The sequence below is a fragment of the Chelon labrosus genome (genome assembly GCF_963514085.1).
Source record: "Chelon labrosus genome assembly, chromosome: 7".
NCBI lineage: Eukaryota > Metazoa > Chordata > Actinopteri > Mugiliformes > Mugilidae > Chelon > Chelon labrosus.
Window position 1 is genome coordinate 9,774,490 of NC_140343.1, and position 21,864 is coordinate 9,796,353.

General features: G+C 41.3%; 1 protein-coding gene across 1 annotated transcript in view; it reads left to right on the forward strand.

The window, feature by feature from the left end:
* Window positions 1-10,596: 10,596 nt before the first annotated feature.
* Window positions 10,597-21,864, forward strand: part of lrrc7 (leucine rich repeat containing 7) — a gene marked incomplete at its 3' end in the record, with an annotated part of 33,536 nt that continues 22,268 nt past the window's right edge. The window contains exons 1-11 of the mRNA XM_084547547.1: window positions 10,597-10,799; window positions 14,220-14,337; window positions 14,554-14,632; window positions 15,379-15,468; window positions 16,094-16,150; window positions 16,613-16,676; window positions 17,447-17,521; window positions 17,642-17,786; window positions 18,817-18,889; window positions 19,116-19,133; window positions 21,269-21,398. Coding sequence (XP_084403673.1) covers window positions 10,611-10,799; window positions 14,220-14,337; window positions 14,554-14,632; window positions 15,379-15,468; window positions 16,094-16,150; window positions 16,613-16,676; window positions 17,447-17,521; window positions 17,642-17,786; window positions 18,817-18,889; window positions 19,116-19,133; window positions 21,269-21,398 — 1,038 coding nt within the window. The 5' untranslated portion in view covers window positions 10,597-10,610. The remainder of the gene's footprint in view (window positions 10,800-14,219; window positions 14,338-14,553; window positions 14,633-15,378; window positions 15,469-16,093; window positions 16,151-16,612; window positions 16,677-17,446; window positions 17,522-17,641; window positions 17,787-18,816; window positions 18,890-19,115; window positions 19,134-21,268; window positions 21,399-21,864) is intronic.

A 21,864-nucleotide genomic window follows, 5' to 3' on the forward strand; every position in this document is an offset into this window, starting at 1 on the left:
GTTTGTATGCATGTGCTGGTGCAGGTAACTGCTTTAAGTAGATGTGAAAAGAAAAAAAAAGACAGAACAAGCTGTTCCTGGCCACTAGTTAGCTAACTGCCTCCCACATATACAGTCTCACACACACACACACACACACACAATGCTCAGGGATTTGCTTGACGGTGTGGAGCGCTCGGATGTGAACAGGATCCATTTTCTCTCGCTGTCACAAGTAATCATAAACTGGATGAGTCTGCGTTGCATGTGTGTGCCTGTTACTGTCGTTTGGTTTATGAGTGTTTTATGCGCTCCCGTGTGGCTGGTTTAATAGTGAGGGAGCGCAGGAGCCCGGGCTGAGCTCTGCGGAGTGTAGCACTCACACCTTCACGAGGAGCACACAGAGAGAGAGATGGAGGCGCTGCACCGGAGCTCTTCTTCAGGTGCTATAAAACTGACTGATATATCTGAGTCTACGTTAAGCGTCGCCAAATGTGGAGCGATCGCCCACTGAGTGCAGCATGTTCTGTTTTATGACAGAGAGACGGGGAGGGAGGGAGGGAATGAATAAAAATACACCCGGCTCCTGGGAGACGGTCTCTATGGCAGCGGTTACTATGGCGACGGCAGGGCTGCACGTGGAGTGATGGCTGTCATGGCGCCCTGGGGAATTCACCCTCTCGAGCTGCTGGAGGACACACACACAAACACACACAAGCATGAATGAAGAGAAGAGGGAAGAGAAACGAGGAAATCAAGAAGAGCTGTGACACCATAGTCGAATGAGTCAGTAGTAAAAGTATTTAAATACTTTTTACTGCATTTTAGAGGTACACAAGTGAAAACAATGTATTCTAATAGAACAGTCCTGCACTAAATCCTACATCCCCCTTCGTGACTGTTATAATGTTATATAAAAAGTATAATGAAGGTAGTACTTTAACTCATGATCATTTTTCCAGGGTGTAGTCTGTGGTGCTGTTTAACTGTATTGAATAAAACACAAAGGTGTTTCTGTTGTTTAGCCCAGTGTTTTTCCAACCTTTTTTGAGCCAAGGTACATTTTTTTATTGAAAAAAATCACAAAGCACACCACCAACTGAAAATGTTTAAAAATGAAAAATGAAACTCTGTAGCCTACATTAACAATATAAAGTCATTCTTGTCAAAGTGTCTTGAATAGGAATCAAAGTCTTATGATCTTTCATATTTCTACTCATTCAGTGTGAAACCTGGGCCTGTTTGGATGAACACAGCTCTTGGCCTATAGGTATACAGATATATATATATATATATATATATATATATATACATATATATATATATACACAGACACTTGACAATGGCATATTATTTGCAGATAATTAATTTGTTTTCAAAAAATGTTTTTTAGACCAATTAGGTGAAATTGGATAATTTCCCACGGCACACATGATGTTCTCTCATGGCACACTAGTGTGCCGCGGCACAGTGGTTGAAAAACACTGCTTTAGCCTAGCTCACTGGCCATGATGGGGTTGTCAAAATAATAGAAGCATGTGTCCGTTACAACATAATACAGTTCAATAGCACTCTCAGCTATTTTAAATAAATGCTGAATACCATAACCTTCGTGAAGCTAAGATTTGGTGCATATTAGAATCCCTTTTCACTAGTGTACCTAATGAACTGACAAATGAGTGTACATACCTGATCAATCGGGTGATTTTATTTTGAAATAAATCTGCTTATGTTATTGTTTTGTCTCATAGTTTATCCTTTATTTTTTTTATTTTAGGACACATTTATAAATTGCTATTCCCCTTTTAGATATGTGAATTTAATTTTTTTTTAAAAAGCTGTCAAAACAGGACAGATGTCTTCATGTTCAAGGTGCAGTCGCAAACATTTCGCTCCTTGCTGATTTTGCGTCAGGTGTAGTAGTTACTGATGGTTACAGTAAATGCGGTTAAATACTAAAGGTCGCAGAACGAAGGCGGTGGCAAAGGGAACTATTATAACTTTCCTTTTTTCCACCATTCTGTGAGCAGTTGTGCTCTGCTGTTAAGCTGCTTATAGCATGAGTCTTCAGACAGCAGGTTACAGTGAAAGGAGATGCTGGAGGTGTGCAGCCTGCAGCTCTTCATCTAACAGCTCACTGTGGCCGCTCCTTCTTGTTCCACTACTCCCTGCTTTATTGCACTGTTAGCTACTGGGGAAAAATACAACTATACTATTTATACAACTTTTTATTTTTTCTTAGCTGGCCATAAGCTCAGTCGTCATTCAGACTTAAATTTATTTAAAGCAAACTATTTGCAATCGCCACAAAAACTAAATAAATAAAAAGCAGATTTAAAGGTTGCTACTATTTTAGATTATATTGCTGTTCTTTTATTTTCCTGTGTAGTTGGATTTTGAAAATGTCACTGCTTTTCCTTCAGTAAATAATTTCAGTGTTCTTCCACCACTTCCTGCTGGTGTGTAAATGTGTGTGCATGTGTGTGTGGGCGGGTGTGTGTGTGTGTTACAATAGCAGTTCTTGTCAAATTTACCACTACATCCCTCTTTTTATTTACATCTTCATCATTGTTCCGCCGTTATAAGAGCCACACTATTTAAATGTGTCGGGAGCTGTGCACATGCACATGCAGCCTCTGCAGAGTCAGTCTGCTCTGTCATCCTGTTTCCATAGCAGCAGCGAGAGCCAACACAGCCAACCGCGCTCACTTCCTAGTGTCTCCCTATTGGTGCCGGCGCACTCCGACTCCCTTTCTACTTCTTTTGGCCGCTTGCGCTCTCGGAGTCTGGGCAGCGCTGGATACACTTCAGTGCCCCCCTTACATTCATTCACTCATACAGAAGGGGTCAACCAGAGAGCAGGAAATACAGAGTAGGTTTGCTGTTAAGTCTGGTTCCTTTTGTGTGAAATCATTTTGTACAATGTACTTAAAGGAAACAGCTCCCTGTTCTGTACATCATCTTCTTCTGGGATTCTCCTGGCATGAATCAGTCCGTGGAGGTGGCTGGTCACCGCCGTCTCTCATTGTTGCCCACATAAACAAACTCCCATTTGCTAATATTTGTCCTTGCCCCTGCTGTTGTAGTACTTGCACGGATAACATTCAGCTCTCCTCCTCTTCTCTCTTGACGAAAAAAAAAAAGATAAAACCTGTTATTTTTAGTCCGCTCTCAAGTCAAGCAGCTGCACTATAAAGATTTAGTCGAATAATCAAACGCAACAGTTCATTTTTAGTGATTTCATAGTGGGTCCTTTTGGGAGTCTTAAACTTCACTCTGTAATCATTCTTCATTATATGTCGGTCAGGAAAACAAATGTTTTAGCTCGTGTCTGACGGATCATTACACCAGTTGCTGCGTTTAAATGGACACTAATACTCCACTCAATGTCCCATTTAACCACCTCAATCAAAAACCACTTGGCCTGATGTGAAGGAATTTCCAGTCGCGTTGTGTAAATCTTTGACGATCGGTTAAATTAACCCTGTAATCATGTGACTTGACTGTCTCTTCGGATCTTGGGGCGTATGCCGCACGTGAGGTAAAGATCAGGTGACGGGTTTCCAGAAGGGACAGACTCAAACATGGGGTCAGCACAACACTGACATGTCATCATTCTTCTGTTATATCTCCATCGGCGGAACCACTTTGCACAAGTCAAACAAGTTCTGTGCTGTTCTGATTAAAGTTTTAGAAACACCAGTTAAAATCTGAACGATTTCAATCTGGTTGATGAAATGTTGCCCATGTAAACACAGCCGATGGATGGGATAGCCCATTGGAAAAGCTTTTAAGAAACTGTAACCCATGTATGGTATGAGCTGCGGTCAGTGTTTACTTGGGACATTGTACTGGGCCGTATGGCTCTTGGCACGGATGTCGAAGCGGTTGACTGGTGGACGCAGTGCGCATTAAACCGATTTCACACCTTTTCGGGTCATGAAGCCTTCAGCCAAACAAGCAGTCAGAGGGGCCTTCTTCCTCAGCCAGCGAGAAGAACCGCGGGGCTGTTTCTGCTGTGTAACCATGACGCAGTGTGTCACCTGACTTGTGTCCTCTTCAGGCTGTAGGGCCACACACACAGACACAAAATGTTGACCAGGAATATTATTGCAGGCAGAATATTTAAAAAGCTTGACATCTGCCAGAGATGCCAGACATATACTGTCCTTAAACATACTGTATATAGTTGCTCAAGATGTTTCCACTGCTTTGTTTAAGCCTGTTGGCTGCAGATAATATAATAGAGACGGTGCAGAGCAGCAGAAATGTCTTCACCTGTAAATGTGCTGTGTTGTTTTTCGCTCGAGGCCTGCACGCTGCTAACAGCATCTGTTGGTGATGGTCATCCTGTTGTATCTCGCTGCATTCCACGACGAATGTGTGGTGATGGAAAAGAAATACAGCTGAAAATGAATACCTCAGATATTAATATCTCCAATTATTCAAACACTTTGGAGGAGGGAAGCGTTTGCAATCTGGACTACAGGCTTATTACTACAGTATCAAGCTAGCAGGGCTTACATTTTTCATGTCTAATAATGTTAACGAGGTTTTGTCAAGCAGCCTGAGCTGCAACACATTTATCACAATCTAACAGCTAACATAACTCTCTTCCAATATTCCCCAGACACTTTGTTTCTGTATTTAGCATTTTTTATCTTTTTTATCTTTTTTATCGGGTTAAGGAACAGACACACCAAACCGACATCACAGAACTGCTGGAAAAAAGACCAAAAAGCTGTGCAAAAAGGTGCGTTCTGCACCCAAAACTCTTTATACCAGCAGGTGTCTGTATTCATCGATCAAAAGAGGAAACAGGATGAGTTGCTATTAGCTGGGAGGCTGAATCATGCTGATGAGTTTGTCTACAGTTTACTTATTCTGGATCATCATTCATTCGTTCAGTTTCTGTAACCGCTTGTCCTGTGAAGGGTCGCAGGGGGGCTGGAGCCTATCCCAGCTGTCATCGGGCGAGAGGCGGGGTACACCCTGGATAGGTTGCCAGTCTATTGCAGGGTCAACACAGAGAGACAGACAACCATTTACACTTACTTACACCTACGGCCAATTTAGAATCACCAATTAACCTAAGGAGCATGTCTTTGGATAGTGGGAGGAAGCCGGAGTACCCGGAGAGAACCAGACACAGGGAGAACATGCAAACTCCATACAGAAAGGTCCAGTCGGCTGATAAATAGGAACCCATTCTTGCTGTGAGGCATCAGTGCTAACCACCTCACCACTGTGCCACCCCCTAGATAATGATGCTGTTGTTGCTGATGTACAGATGAGAGGAAGATGTACTTTCTTTTGTTGAATTATGTCACTTTTGGCGATGCTGAATCAGTTGAAAAGCCACCAACAGGGCTCCAGTGGTGCCAGCGATGCAGGATATACCACTCAAACTAAGGCCACAGGTGCTCACCGTCAACCCGACAACAACATATCAACCATCGGCTTAGTGTGTCACAGCCCTTTGACCTGTTGCGCTTATTTTTTATTTTTTTTTGCAGTTCAGCAGTGATTTTCATGTCTATTCAAGAACTATAATACAATAAATACAAGATGTACAACCATCCTTTTGAAATGTTCATATATATTATTCACTTTTAAAATGTCAGTGGCTTAAAAAGGCTCTGAGATATTGTATTTAATGCCATTTGAAGTTCTTCTGTTTTAAAAGTTAGTTTGAAGTTTCCTTATTTTCTTCTTATGGACCTTTAATAAAGATAGACTTAAATTCTTCTACCTCGTGATGTTGAACCCGTCTTTAAAGACTAAGGAGAAAAAGAAAACAGTCTTTTTCTAATCCTCATTGTGAGATCCCTCCCATTCCCCCCATTGCTAACCAAACCCTGGGTTATTAGCTCTAAAGACGAGCAGTTAGAAAAGAACCAGCGGTCTAATGAAAAGCACTGATTGCCAGTTTACACATACAGTAGACAAACAGCAAATCCCAGCTGGCCTCATTACACCCGCTCTGAGCATGACTGTGGAAAAGGTTGTATTGATTTTAATGGTCCAACCCTTTTAGATAAACAGTCCTGTAGGATCTGCAGCCTTTTTTTTTCTTTTTTTTTAATCAGATCTCACCGGGCTTGCAGCGAACCTAGAGCCGATAACATAGTGTACCCACAATGCTCGAGATCACTCCGTCTATCTGGATTCATCTGTGGAGCTGGACATGTGTGTGTGTGTTTATGGACAGATAAAGCTGCAGGTCTTATCTCTGGGCCTTCTGGTGTCCCCCTCCATGCTCTCTACACCTCCTCATTTTCATGTTCTCTCCTTGCCTTTCTTCTCCTCGTCCCCCCCTTTTGACTCACTCTTTATGTCGCTCTTAACTCCTCGTCACCTCCTCTTCCTCCCTTCCCTCTTCCTCTGATCGCAGCTGAAGATCAAACAGGAAATTGAAGCAGCAGTCCGATAACTGAGAATTCGCCCTTTGTTCTGTTTGAAAGGCGCTGCCATTAAAAACGTGTGTATTTGTCAGCAGATTGAGTGTAGTAAGCGTTTGAAATGATAGCGATGAATGATGAATCCTCACTCCGGGATTTTAATACCCATGGTTGGCCTACTTATGCCATTCAGCCACTTGCTTTTTAAACGGAGTTGTGTAATGGAGTGATGTTGTCGCAGAATTACAAAGGATTCGGTCTAATTATATGGCTCTGACTTGTTGTTTGGAAAGACTCAGTGTGCGTGTGTGAGACAAAGAGAGTCGAGCGTTAGCCTGCTGTGAACTGGGTAGCTGCTGGTTGGCGGGGGGACGACTGCGTTACCCATCTGCCCCCTAGTTTTACACCTGCCTGGCAGCGAATATAGCATTTGAAGCTCTTTAACTAGTGTTTGTCCTATAGCACCTGTGACCTAAAGGATAAAATCATATATTTGTCGCAGAACAACATCCACGTGATTGTATGTTAGTTGCAACAGCTTCTGGCAATTTCAATTTTTTTTGTGTCCCAGGTCTCTGGGCTGTGGGTGACATGCAGGTTACAGTTTCTATTAGAGCAGTATACATGCTGCTTTATTTCACCTCTTCTTTCACCACTCTGTATGCAAACAGGACAGGTAGACACATCTCACCGTAAACTGTAACAGGTGGGTGTCTTAAATAAGTTATTGAAATGTTAAAGTGGTATAGATGATAATTCATTTTTTAATAAACTAAATTGTGCAAAGTCCTAAAATAATTTTTTTGCACAACCTCATACACAACACAGATCAGTATGATAAAACTGAAATAACCCAAAGTAACTAAGGTTTACTTAGCTGAAGCTAGTAAGAAGCTAGTATGGTCTGAGTTACTGCCAATTTTTGGTCAACACATGACCCAAAACATTTGAAAATTCACTCAGGATTTGACCACCTGAAGGTCACTTGGAGATCATAGACCAGAGGTCTTCAACAGGGGGTCTGCGACCCCTAGGGGGTCCGTGAGGGTACTGCGCGGGGGTCGCAAATTTTTTTTGCCATAAATTTACATGTCTTTAAATACACATATACATAAGTCCACCTCTCCATCAGTTTGAGGGTCCTTGGCCTGGAAATCGTTGAAGACCCTTGTCATAGACAGTCTAAAGATGGACGGCGGAAAGATAAGCTCTGCCCCTCCATGTTAGTAGCTGGGACTCGAGCCAAACTAAAACACTAAAATACAAGTCAAATCTTTTTTTTTCAAGAATAGTTTCTGTCATTTTTGGTAGTTAATATAATGTTGATGCATGTTCAAGTGTAAATTTTTTGGATAAGTTTTGTTTTAGTTAGTGATTTGACGCTATAGGAACAGGATGTGACATAACGGCAACTACCGGTTGCCATGCCAACGGCTCAGTAAAGCGGTGGGACTGTGGGACTGTGAGAGTTGTAAAAAAAATAAAATAAAAAACAAGTACAATGTATAATGCGACATTTCATTGTAACTGGTGGAGGTAGAGCAGAGTGTAGTATTAATTAAACAGAAACAGGAGTGACCCAAAGTCGCAAGATGGAGTCGCCCATACCCCGAGAAAATAGCGCCAGTTTGTTCAATGCAAGGAAGTGGGGAGCCGTTGTCCATATTTATGCAGTCTGTGGTTTGTATTAATGTTCCCTCCCTGACGCACACTTGCAGCTACACAACAAACACACAGTAAAAATGTCCACCAAAACCAGCTTATAGTTCTTCCTTCAGGTACTTTCATCTAACTTTCATCTAACTTTCATCTAACCACATGTCTGGGAAGGTTCTCAGTCATCCAGGACACGGTATTATCCAAAAACATTAAAGAAAGACAACTGGACTTGTAGAGTTTCTTGAAGACCCTTTCGCCACTCATCTGAGTAGCTTCTTCAGTTCTAAAAGACTAGTGGGGAGTTGATGTTTAAATAGGAACATCTGTGGGTGTAACCCATCAGAAACCTGCTTGACTAGTGTCTGTGAATGGTCAGACACTAGTCGTCTAAGTATCTAGTCGAACTACAAGGTTGAGACATAGTAGTCTTCAGTAATACTGACATTGCGTCCTTATGAGTGGTAAACTGTACCTGATTCTGGGATATTCAGCTAGCTTTTACATCAGATGTATAGGTACAGTACATTATGTTCATTCTCACCAAATGTACTATACCGTTGCCTCCGACGTACTCAAGAACAGTATGGATTAGCAAGAAAGTATCTGTGGGCTTCTAAAACTTCATAATTGATTCAACCTCAACTTAGAAGGCATGTTTGCTCAGAAATATGACTGCAGATTTGGTCCTACACCTTTATTATTCAAACCATATTAAAAAGTGATATCTGTTCAGCCAGCATGAGCAGCAGGAACAATTTAAACCACGAGAAACTCATTGTGAATGGGGACATAAATGTTGAATGAGGGCTTTTCATATACCTGACGATGCAGCAGTGATTGGGACTGAGTTCAACTTTTAAAAGTAACTCCACCACATCTATAAGGACCATATTAAGTTTAAGTTTCTCGATATGACGAATATTCGGTCATTTACTTGTGGCAGATTCATACACTAGTGCAACTTCATCTGCTTCAAAAGGGTGCATGGAGGGGGAAAGCAATATGAAGTGGTCAAAAGTATATAAGACACGTTTTAGCTTGTTGCCTTCAGCAGAGTCATGCAGAAACACAGTACAATCAGCATTTCAAATAGTGTATTCATTTCTTTTATGCTTTTAACTTTTTAAAAATTTAAAATACTTTTTTTTTGCACCGTTGCTGGTGCTTTGACTTTTTCATATTTTATGCATTAACAAATTCTTACTTCCATCTTCCATTTCTTCTTTTTCATTGATTTTAATGCATTTCCAGTGAAACCTGGAACATTTTTTGGAAGAGTCTATTAAAACTCTATTGCAGCAAATGCCAACATATCATAATATATACATATAGGAGACACCATAAATAGAGATAGACCAGTACAAAAATATAGAGTACCTAAAAAATGAGTCAATCCACAAGTCAGGGCTGGTCTAATGATAAGATGCTGTTGGTTATGGTATGAGAATCCTAGTTCTTTTAGAGCAGAGGTCTTCAACATGTGGTCTGGGACCCCTAGGGGGTCCGCGGTGGTACTGTAGGGGGGTCGCAAATTTTTTTTTCCATAAATTTAAATGTCTTCAAATATAAATATACATAAGTAGGGGGTCCCCACTCCATCTCTCCATCAGTTTGGGGGTCATTGGCCTGGGAAAACGTTGAAGACCCCTGTTTTAGAGTTTGACCCATGTAAGCAACAAAACCTCCGCTACATACATACATTTCGGCATTTTTGACCAACAATGCAAAATGTTACAGATGTCTTCCACCAATTAGAAACAAGCATTTTCTGTGGCCATAGTTCTGCAGACAATACGTAAGCAATACAGATCAAGAACAGCAGAAGAGAACAGAGTCATCATCCCTATTGCGACGAGTCACTTGATAGCCTTACAAAAAAATGTGGCGTTAGGTGAACCTGATTCCATGCAGCTAATGTCTGTTGCTGACTACATAGTCTGAGTTACAATTTTCTACTGGAAAAATGTCCTCTCAGTTCTAACATCCAATAATTCGCATTAGCACATCCTCTGCTTGAAGGAGGTAGAGGGCTGGAGCAAATCCCAGCTCATATGTCAGATCTGAGTGTCAGTTTAACTCTGATGGATTCAGAGTCGGCTCAACCTCGTCATTTTTTACGCCCTCTGATTTAAATAAACACACATTTTCTCTGCACGGTATGGAAATGTTTGCAGTAGGTGTTTTGTGAAAATGTTTCTTTGTGCATTTATTTATTTTATTACTCATCAAAAGCACCGAAACCTGTCAGCATTAATGAATGCAGCTCGCACGGCTGTTATCACAAATTTATTTTTGAATATTTTAGACAGAAAGCCCACTCATGAATTTTAACGCCAGCTCCAAAGCTAATCCTTTGTGCAAAAACATGTTTGATTCTATTTCCATATATCAGAGACTTTGTTATCTTGTTAGTGGTTTAGCCTGGTCTTGTAGATGCTGCTGTCAAACCGACACAAACACACTGACTACATCAGATATAATGAGCCTGTTAATGTTCATGAGCTGCAGACCCTCAGAAGTGAATCATGCCTCTGCTCTCTTCTTCTTGCCCTCACAGTGCAGTGTCTGGAGATGACCACTAAGCGGAAGCTGATTGGCCGGCTGGTGCCGTGCCGTTGTTTCCGTGGTGAAGAGGAAGTGATCTCAGTGTTGGACTACTCCCACTGCAGCCTTCAGCAGGTCCCCAAGGAGATCTTCAGCTTCGAGAGAACTCTGGAGGAGCTCTACTTAGACGCCAACCAGATTGAGGAACTACCCAAGGTAGCTCTGACTCATGTGTTAACCCTTTCCTCCTTGAACTGCCCCTTCCTGTCACTGACCACTTTTACATTTTGTCTTTTTTGGACTCCACTACTACTCAGCTCCACAAGCCTGAGCCAAAACTCCAACACAATTTGTGCAAACATGCCACATTCACAAATTACAATGAGAGCTTCTCAGTTCATGCAGGTCTGCTGGAGCAGCTGAGGGTGACGGGCTTTGCTCAAGGGCACCTCAGGCGTAAATGAAGGAGCAAGCACTTCTCCTTTACTGTACGCACGCAGATTAAGCCAACTTGTTTTGAAAACTTTTGCACAGCATTGTGTTAGATGAAGAGTAAAGTCTTTTAGCCAAATGCTGTCGTCATATCCATGCAATTTGAGCTCTTGATGTCAACTCATGGTTCCCTCATGTACTGTACATCCCCTCTGATCATTTCTTCACATCTCCTGAAGCTAAGAAATGTTAGTACATCCCTGGCTATGGTTACATGACCACTGTTTTCCTCTAAAAATCAAAATGAAAGCAGAAAAGTCAGAATAAAAATGCCTCATGTAACCACCTCAATCAGAACAGATAGATAATGCAGGAATCTTCAGAGGTGGTGTAAACCTTTCATAATCCGTTCAGTGGAAGATACTGGCACTTAATATCCCTGTAAACAACTGATCCTATCGTTTCTCTCTGGCTGAAATAAATACATTGCTTTTGTGCTTTTCTTGCCTCAAGCAAAGCAAAGAGTTCTTCGGAATAAGTAATAATCTTTTTGGGTGCAGCCTTTGAAAACTGCATCTTCTGTCGAGTGAATTCAGTGTCTCAATAGTGCTGGTAATACTGATGCTTCACAGAGGACTGAATCATTTTGTGCATGTCCAAAAACTTTTAGAACATGTAAAGGCGTAGATTTTATCATATGAGTTTTCTTTACTGTGCGTACAAACAGTTAAATGGGAATCTCTAATCAGAAGGATTTCAATGGAGTTGAGGAAACAGCGTGCATGTAAATGTGGCGACTGTTGAGCCCACTCATTTATGCTTGAGCCTCAGGTTTCCCCTGAGGATGGTGGCAAAGCCGCGCAGTTACTTATATTTTCAGCTCATTTCTTTCACATCAGTTGTCGTAAGGCTCAGCTGTGCTGTGATTAGAGTGACAAGCTCAGTGCTTACATGTCCATGTCGGCATGCCCAGGTCATTAGGAGGTCTTCCTCAGGGGACCATCACAACATTTTATGTCAGTCAGTAATTGTTGGGATCATTCACTCTGCACAGCTGTCGAGTTATTCCTTGGCAATCTTGGAAACCCAGGGTCTAAGAGTAAACGGGGGGGTCATGTTGTACAAATTTTCTTGACTTGACAGAGTGAGTGATGAGTTATTGACACTGACAAAAAGACTTTGAGAGAGTTTGAGTATTCTTGAAGCAAAGAGCGACAAACTACAGCTACAACTACAGTAAATTCATGGCCACGTCACAGGCACATAGCAGGATACTGGGCCTACTGAGACTTTTTTTATGATTGTGTAGTGGCCTGGTGTGACCTGTTAGCCCAGAGCATCCCTGCCCATGTTAATCTAAATGTAGCTGAGTATATGTGGCAGAAAAATATGTAAACTTCATAATCTAAAATTATTTTGTCCCCCCCAAAAAAACTATATTGCGCAATTTTAAATCATTTAAATGTTTGCATGATTTCCCTTTTATTGTGAAAGTGTGTGTTCTGAAATTCACAGCACATTTTGTGGCACATTTAATTTGATTAGAGGTTGTGATAATTTCATTATCAGCTCTTAAGTGACTTTGTACTTGCGGGTGAGGAAACGGGGGAAAAAACGAAAAAGCAGTTGATTGGCTCACAAACGTGGTCTGTGTGGAGCTCTTTGGAGATAAGCGCATGTCTTTTTAGTTTCGCTCGAGCTCCAGCGTTGCCAGATTCTGCTGTTTCATGCCCTGTTAGGTGGTTTTGAATTTTATTTTAACGGTAAAACAGAGTTGGGCTGGTTTGGGATCCTTCTGGTGTTTTTTTTCTGATTACTCTTTAATGCTGATTTGGAACAAAACCAAAGTGCATTTACTCCTTCCAAGGCTGTGTGTATGATTGTGCGCGCATGAGTGCACTGAATGTGCTGTGTTTGTGCAAAGAGGAAGATGCCCATTGCATTGCCATTAATCTGTCTTCACGTGACTAACAGTACAGTTATTTGAGCTGCCTCTTTCTGAAGAACAGAGGTTTGCTCCACATTCAACAACAGTGGACTACAGGACATTATCAAATGGCTTCATGGTAGTTAGATATGGGTAGTAGTGTCGGTTGACCGCTGTGGATTGTTGGTGTATGATATCTGTGCTTCGATCGCATTGCTTTTTATGATAGGCTTCACTAGTGTAGGCAATCTGGGTGGTTATAGTACTAAACTAAATATTAATAACATTCTGGGAGGTTTTGTGTGTGTTTTTTTTGTGGTTTTAAAGTTCTTTTGGGCTGGAAAAATTAGCTGTATATGTCAACACTACCTGGCACCATCTTTAAACGAAACATAACCAAAATATTTTGAGCAGCTAACGTCAAAGGAATAGCTAACATTTGTCTCAAAGCTTTTAGCATCGTTTTTTGACTTTCAGTAGCAGAAAATAGTCCTAAATTTAATACCTCAAACTTTTACAAAATGTATACACCAGCAGCTCTTAGCTGCTTTAAGCTATGCTAATGTTGCTAATGATAAATAGCTTGCTAACATTACCCCTTTAGCATTGAATTAATTGCTGCTAAGTAGCTCCTGTTAAAGGCAATGCTAACACACCACATTATTAAGTGATATTAGTTGTGAAAACCTGGTACATTATTGAGGCACTCGGCTATAAAATTACTATTTAGAATAATTAGCTTCCTGATAAGCTCGTAATTGCTTCTGAATGGTGGAATTTGTAAAAAGGTGCCAACTTTACTGCTATAGGTTTGTTGTTTCTTAGTAGGATAAACTACTGAAACGGTTTTATAATGAGTTTGACATTTTTTAATTCTGAAAAAATACATATATATTACCAAATAAGACAAATTCAGAGTCAAATTAGACACTTTTTATCAGTTTTGTTGATGCTAATGCTAATTTCAGATTTTGGACTTTGCACTTTTTGCGCCTATGCTTTCACTCTTGTATAAGTGTTGAAATCTGCAGTGTTTTTCTATTTATGACACATTTTCCTTCACTCTACTCTGCTGTGTTTTGTCCTTCGGGGCCACCGTATGCAGCAGATTAAATCTGCATTATTCATAGGAGAATGCAGCTGAAATGGCATAGATTTTCCACAACATTAAGTGCTGCATGCATCCAGCTGACTTTCCACACACACCGTATCTTTCTATTTAAGGTCTTGCCGAATAGACTGTAATATTCCTTTGTCATCCCTTTGTGTCCCCATAGCAACTCTTCAACTGCCAGGCCTTGAAGAAGCTGAGCATGCCCGATAACGACCTGTCCAACCTGCCCACCACCATTGCCAGCCTGGTTAACCTCAAAGAGCTAGACATCAGTAAAAACGGTACAAATCTTCACGTAACCAGAAATGACCAGTTGTATCCACAGAATTTAAAGTCGGACCAGATAAAGTACCTGGAGCTGAATGGCTGAAGACATTTTTCAACTTTCTTGCTGATTTAAAAAAGACAGAATGTGATGCTGTGAAAACATTAGCGAAGCAAAATATGATCATGCTGTATCATCACATTTCCTGCCACTGCCTCTCCCTCTATTACAGGAATCCAGGAGTTTCCAGACAATATAAAATGCTGTAAAGGCCTGTCGGTGGTGGAAGCCAGTGTCAACCCCATCACCAAGTAAGACACCAGCACACAGCGTTATCCGCCGCAGAACTGAACCTGAGTGAAACAGTGTACTTTGGCCTTTTGTTAGATGGGAGTAGATGCTGCGAAAGCATAAAAATAAAGAACTGACAAGTGTGCAGCTAATTAATCTGAGCATTGCTTCTGGATAACAGCCCAAGGGAAAACACTGGCACATTTATTTGGTTTGTGGCACTATTTTTATCAGCAAGTTTGAGTGGACCTGGATTTGGTTCAAAATGCAATGAATGAATTTTTTTTATCTGCTTTTGCATAGAGTCATTTAACACCACATGGAGACTAAATATTTTACAATGCCCTGTACAGACTATATACGACCAATGTTCTCATGCTCATATCCTGTTGGCTCAGTTGTGAGCAGTCAACAGAATTTATACCTACTCCGCTAAACTCCTGGATTGGTTTAACATTATGCTCTGAGCTTCAGGTGTTACCCTGGTAATTGCTGTTTTCATATCGGCTGTGCCGTGTTCAAGAAGCAAAACTCGGCTCCACCACGCAGAGCAGAAAGACATTCTTCTTGTACTTTGTTTGTGTGTGCGTGCAGCAGATGAGTCATCTGCAGGCTAACATCAGTTAGCTGTTTCTGCATTGGTTGTTATGGGAACATTGTCCGAGTTTTATTACACTGAGGCTGTTCAAGGATACACTTCTTTCTTTCTTTCTTTCTTTCTTTCTTTCTTTCTTTCTTTCTTTCTTTTTTTCTTTATCTCCTCCAGACTCCCAGATGGTTTTACACAGCTCCTGAATCTGACCCAGCTCTTCTTAAACGATGCCTTCCTGGAGTATCTGCCGGCTAACTTTGGCAGGTAAACTGCGGGACTCGGTTTTACAGTTTAAATATTTTAAGCATCAAAGATGTTTATTCTGCGCCTTCTTCCGTTGAGTTAATTACTGAACTTTGGCTTGAAATCAGTGTGGGACTTCAGCTTTGTTTGGATTTCCACCTTTGGGGCGAGAAAGAATACTTTGGATTATGTGAGGACGGGGGTGCATGAATGATTAATTACACTCTTTTCACAATAAGTATGCACAGTTAATAATTTATCTTCCTTCATATTAACCCATTAATATACTTACTACTATTTATCCAGGAAAGGGTCTCAGTGTGAGATTTTTGTTTTGCTATAACATAATAATATGGTGGTGGGTATACAAGTTGTTTTCATATCTAGGTAAGAACCACAATATAAAATGTTTGATTCGTTGTTTATAACTTAGCTGTTATTGAGAGTAAGAGCAGCTGATATTGGACAGTTTCCTTTGAGTGAATCATATTCATCTGCAATAAATTAAATGGGGGTTGTTTATCTCGATTTCATATTATTTGTCTTTTTTTCTTGTGACCTTCCTGAGCATAACTGTCGCTACTGATAGAGTAATAGTAATAGTACATGGGATTACGTTTTGGTTTATGTGCCTTCTGTTTTTCAGACTCTCCAAACTACGGATCCTGGAGCTGAGAGAGAACCACCTGAAAACCATGCCAAAGTGAGACAAACCGCCATATGTGCATGTGTGTGTGTGAGAGAGAGAGGGACACATTGACGCTTAGTGGTATTACTGAGCCCATGCTTGTCTTCCCAGGTGTCCAGATTAAAAACTATATTAATCCCCGGCAGGTGTTCGTGAATGCTGATGGTGGTTATTATAACAGGAATGCACCGGGGCGTTAACAGTTTTAATTGTTTTCTGTTAAACCCAAAGTAGTTCAGTTAACGCTGTGTTTATATATTCATCATGACACAGAGGAGGCCTCTTTTACAACTGCAAGATTGCAACTATTCTGCCTGAGCAAAAAGGAACATTAATGTCCTAAAAGTACAGGCTTTGACTTAATCTTTGAATATAAAAGTTTTGCGGTTTGTCTGATTAAATGTATATTGTGCAGTTGTTCAGTTACAGAATGCCACAGTTATACCTTTTAATAATCAATGCATCTTATCTTCTCAGGTCCATCCATAGACTGACACAGCTGGAGAGGCTGGATCTGGGTAGCAATGAGTTCTCTGAAATGGTAAGGGCCGATTGCCGCCACGTTTTGCAAATTAGCACGATCGTGGCCGTTCACGTATAGTGTTAGGGAATGCAGAATACAGCGCGAGCTGAAATACAGAGTGCTGTGCAAATGTTTAAGGCACTAAAAGTACAGTGTAGATGCTTTCAGAAATAATAGCATGAACTGTGTTTCTGAATAAATTCCTCTCAGAGATATACTCCATGTTGCTGAACCCTGAAGCTTTTAATGAGTCTAGATTTATGTTTGCAGTATAAACTGGGATCATTCAGACGCCTCCCTGACGGTGTAGCGTGATGGGTAACAGTCCTAAGACTTTTTGCACAGTCAATTTATTATTTGGCATTTAAATAATTTATCATCTCACAAAATCTCCAGACATTAATGTCTTAATGTCCAGTAAAAACATTTTCTCTCGTAAAGAAATGGACCGAAAACATTGTGAAGGGAGGAAGAGAGGAAGATCAGGAACACGGCATATGGTCAAGCCCCTGTAGACCGCCTCGATTAGTGATGAGGTGGATGTTCTGCAGGGCCGTGAAATGGAACAGGGAGAACAGGGACAGATGAGACTAGGAGAGGACATGTTCTGCTTCTGTCCCAGACAGAGAAGGCACGGATGATTTCCATACGACTGCATTTTATTCATTTACTTCTACTGGTTTTGGTTTGAAGATGCACTTTGGTCGATTTGTAAATCTGAAAAAGCACATTTGTTGTTTTATCTTGTTTGTATTTAGTATATGAGAATTCTTCTGTTTGCATGTTAGCCGGAGGTGTTGGAACAGATCCATAACCTGAAGGAGCTGTGGCTGGATAACAACTCTCTACAGTCTATACCAGGGGTAAGACAGCTTTCAGCTTTCAGCTTTCAACGGCGAAAAAAACAAACGTTGAACTCTTCATTTTTCAGATTTTTACTGTCCTTGAATTGTCTCTTCTTCTCCTTGCCCTCCGTGTCACAGTCGATAGGGAAGCTTCGGCAGTTGCGGTACTTGGACTTAGCTAAGAATCGTATTGAGACGTTGGACACGGACATTTCTGGCTGTGAGGCCTTAGAAGACCTGCTGCTGTCCTCCAACATGCTGCAGCACCTCCCTGACACTATAGGTACTCACACATGCATGTTGTTGCTGTTGATTTCTAGGAGAGGCATTTAAATACACACCTGCTTAAAGGAGAACTTTGACTTTTTGTGAAATACGTTTATTTTCTGGGGTGGCACAGTGGCATGGTGGTTAGCACTGATGCCTCACAGCAAGAAGGTTCTGGGTTCCAATCCATCTCGGGGCCTTTCTGTGTTGCATGTTCTCCCTGTGTCTGCGTGGGTTCTCTCCGGGTGCCCCAGCTTCCTCCCACCGTCCAAAGACATGCTGGTTAGGTTAACTGGGATTCTAAATTGGCTGTAGGTGTGAGTGTGAACGGTTGTCTGTCTCTCTGTGTTAGCCCTGTGATAGACTGGTAACCCGTCCCGGGTGTACCCCACATCTCGCCCGATGAGAGCTGGGATAGGCTCCAGCACCCCCCGTGACCCTCCAGAGGACAAGCAGTTACAGAAAATCTAATTAATGAATTTATCTTCTTGCAGAGAATTAGATTAGAAGTTTGAAACTACTCTAATTTATGTACGACCAATTTGAAGCTACAGCCAGCAGCTAGTTAGCATAAAGACTGGAAACAGGTTGAAACAGGTAGCCTATGTGTATCCAAAGATTTAAAAACTCCATCTTCCTCCCACTTTCTCCCCAATAAGCAATCTACAAAGTGTTAGCTAATATGCTTTGTGGGTTGTGATGAGTCAATAAGTTACCTGTGGACATAGTCAAGCTAGTTTTATCTAATCTAACATGACCACATGCCTTCTGCAGCTTCATATTTCCCACAGAGCGTGGTATTTTTCATCTAACTAGAAATCAGCCTGTTTATTTAGCTTTTACAGTAGCTATGCACTGTGCAGATTGCATGAATGATTGCGCTTAACTGTGTGAGTGTCAAGAATGAAGCTGAAATCCACTGTAGTGGGTAAATTATACAATAAAAATACTAATTTAAATGGTTTTAGAGCTCAGATTGTATTTGTAAGAGGAAGAGGTAACCTTGCACGTGTGTGTGTGTCTGTGTGTGTTTGCATGTGATGTAGGAATGTTGAAGAAGCTGACGACACTGAAGGTAGACGACAACCAGCTGACCTCACTGCCTAACACCATCGGGAGGTAAGGAACCTGCGCTCACTCTCACCACAACTGAAGCAAAACTAAAATTGAAGCCAGCTTAGATGACCAGAATCTTTTGTCAGCTTAGATGATCTCAGCAGGTGTTTGTTTTAAATTTGGTGGGCTGTTCTTCTCCTTGTTCATTACTGTTAGCTGCTGTGTTGTTATGCTGGCTGATGATTGGGGGGTTCTGTGTGTTGTGTTTGCTGCGATGCCGTGGCGTTAGTGCGAAGCCGAAGCACGGGTGAGTAACATTAGCCTACCTGATCCAGGGGTGTGTTCAGAGACAGACAGATGTTTTAAATGCGCTGCGGATACAAAAACGCCAGCTTGCTACCACATGACATCATTAAGTGTGGGGAACCCCTTATATTTCTGGGAATTACATGCAAACATAATCGCGCATTTCCTTTACGTTTCGGACATTTAGATAATAATAAATGGATAAAATCACCCATTGGAAATGTGCAGGACTCAGCCCGGCTAAAACCTGCTGGACTGAGATGGAGATGATTGCATGTAAAAGGATTACAGTAATCTGATTACAATAATTGTCATTATTATGCATCACAGTCCAGATTCAGTCACAATAATCACGTTAGCTGAAATAAGATGAACATTTATAGAACGAAACAGAAACATTTTTTAATTCTGACTTTAAAGGACTCATCAGTAGAGCTTCCTTTCGTCTCTGTATATTTCGGAGACGGCTAATAAGCTTCGAGTTTAAAGCTCCGGGAAAGAGAAACAATCCAAATGGGATCAGAAACACAAATTCACATCAGTCTGGTTAAGAATATTTAGAATCAGTTCTTTTTGCTCGGTGTGACTGTGCAGCTGCATCTCAAACATCAGTGTTCACACAATCTGCAAGATTTGTATCTGAGCGCGTTGAAACCATTTTGTCTTCCTGAACAAGCCCCAGACTTTAGCTTCAATAAGTAGTGCTGTAGATTCATTACTTCCCCTTAAAAACCTGTTCTTACCCCTCTAGTTTTTAAGTGTGATGATGATGAATGTGAACCTTTTATTATGCTTCAGTTTCTATGGCTAAATGAATATATTCCTAAATAAGTAAATACTGTATATAATGTGTAAATGCAGAATTTATGCCTGTGCCTAAGTTTTCTCCTCTTGCTGCATCAGTGCAAAGGCTTACTGCATAATAGAGCTGAGGCAGTAGATAAATTATTGTAAAATCTGATTGATTAAATATATATTTTTGATAGTAGTTATTGTACAACTCACGAGTGTTTTGCAACACAGAGCTCTACCCTGTTTGCTCAAGGAGTCTCTGAGCGTATTCTGATGTAAAACTGCATCTTTAGACTTTAGACTCTCAACCAGAAGGAGACTTAAGGAGCGGTGCAGCCTGCTGAAAACCCACAACAAAAGTTTTAATGCTCCATGTGCAAAAAAAAAACATTTGAATCTGGACTTGTGTCTTAAAGTGACCTAAAGTGAGCCGCTGTTCTTCCTTACGACATCTTTTTTTGGATATAGGATTATATCGCTCTCCTCCTCTCCTCTCCTCTCCTCTCCTATCCTCTCCTCTCTCGTCAGACCGTATGGTGGCCCAGATGGTCCGGTCTATTGGGAATAATAATAGCAGACTAATGCAATGTTAACAGTGACAGTACATTAATGTAAAATTGTTGTCTCATTAGCATTAGCCTGCTGTTAGCGCGACGCGAGGCCAGCGAAGGCAGTTAGAGGTGGGGTCACGGTGTCCTGTAGAGGCCTTGCTATGGCTGTTACTTGTAATCTTGAGTGGAGCGGAGAAGCTGAGGATCCAGGTTGAAGAATTTCAGACGTCGGAGGGTATAAAAGGATCGGAAAATGAGGATGGGTGGACCAAATTAACGAAAGTGATTGGCTCTCATATTCAAAAACTGACAAATTCTTCAACGTTACGATCTTTTCCTTCTCCTTCGACACTCACTGCAAATTTTCTTTCTCGTCATTGAATGTTAGAAGATTCGGCTGGTGTCGTTCTTTATTTTTATTAATGTCAACCAATCCCATGAAAAGACTGAAAATGAGCAACATTCCCACCTGTCTGTGGCACTCACGTAAACCTAGACCCAGAATGCACATTTATAGATGTGTGGTGTGTATTTACAGCACACTAAATGCAACAATCTGAATCTTTTTGGACAACAGGGGACCCCTATGGCACAAATACATACAGTCTTTTCAACGGATTTGTTAAATTAGTTGCTAAAAATAAAGAATACTGCCACTCTGACCCTTTAAAACCACGTCTTAATAGTAATCTAGCAGTGCAGCAGAGATTTTGTGTCCTGCGGAGCGATTTTCCCTCCGTGTCCGTCGTGCTGTCTCTAACTCTCCCTCCCCGCCTCTGTTCCTTTCACCCAGTCTGTCTCTGTTGGAGGAGTTGGACTGTAGTTGTAATGAGTTGGAGTCGTTGCCGCCCACCATCGGCTACCTGCACAGCCTGAGGACCTTCGCCGCTGACGAGAACTTTCTCACCGAGCTGCCCCGGGAGGTAGGGAGATCGTGGACACGTGCAACTCGTCATTGCAGTGCTGGCATTCATGCAGCATAATGTAGATGTGAAGAGATTAATTATGAATAAACTAACCAACTTAAATACCATAATAAATACCATAAACCTCTTGAAAAATTGATTTTCTACTTTCTTTAACTGGGCCAGTACTCTCCAGTACTTACTCTGACTTTGCCTTTGTACCCATTCATACGGGGGGTTATCACAAGCAGTGAGAGCCGGATTACCCCCGGGGTACTAAGTGTCGCCTGCCTCTTCCTGTTCTCTCTAGCATTACGTGACCCTCTTTGTTTATCCTCAAAGTAAAACGCAATGTCACACGATAATTCAGCACAACTATTTTGGATTAACAGGGAAAAGCAGATGAATGAGATCACGTCAGTAACGTTGGCCTGGTTGCAGAAAGAAAGGACACAAAGAGAGATTGCGGGCCGTAACAGAGTAA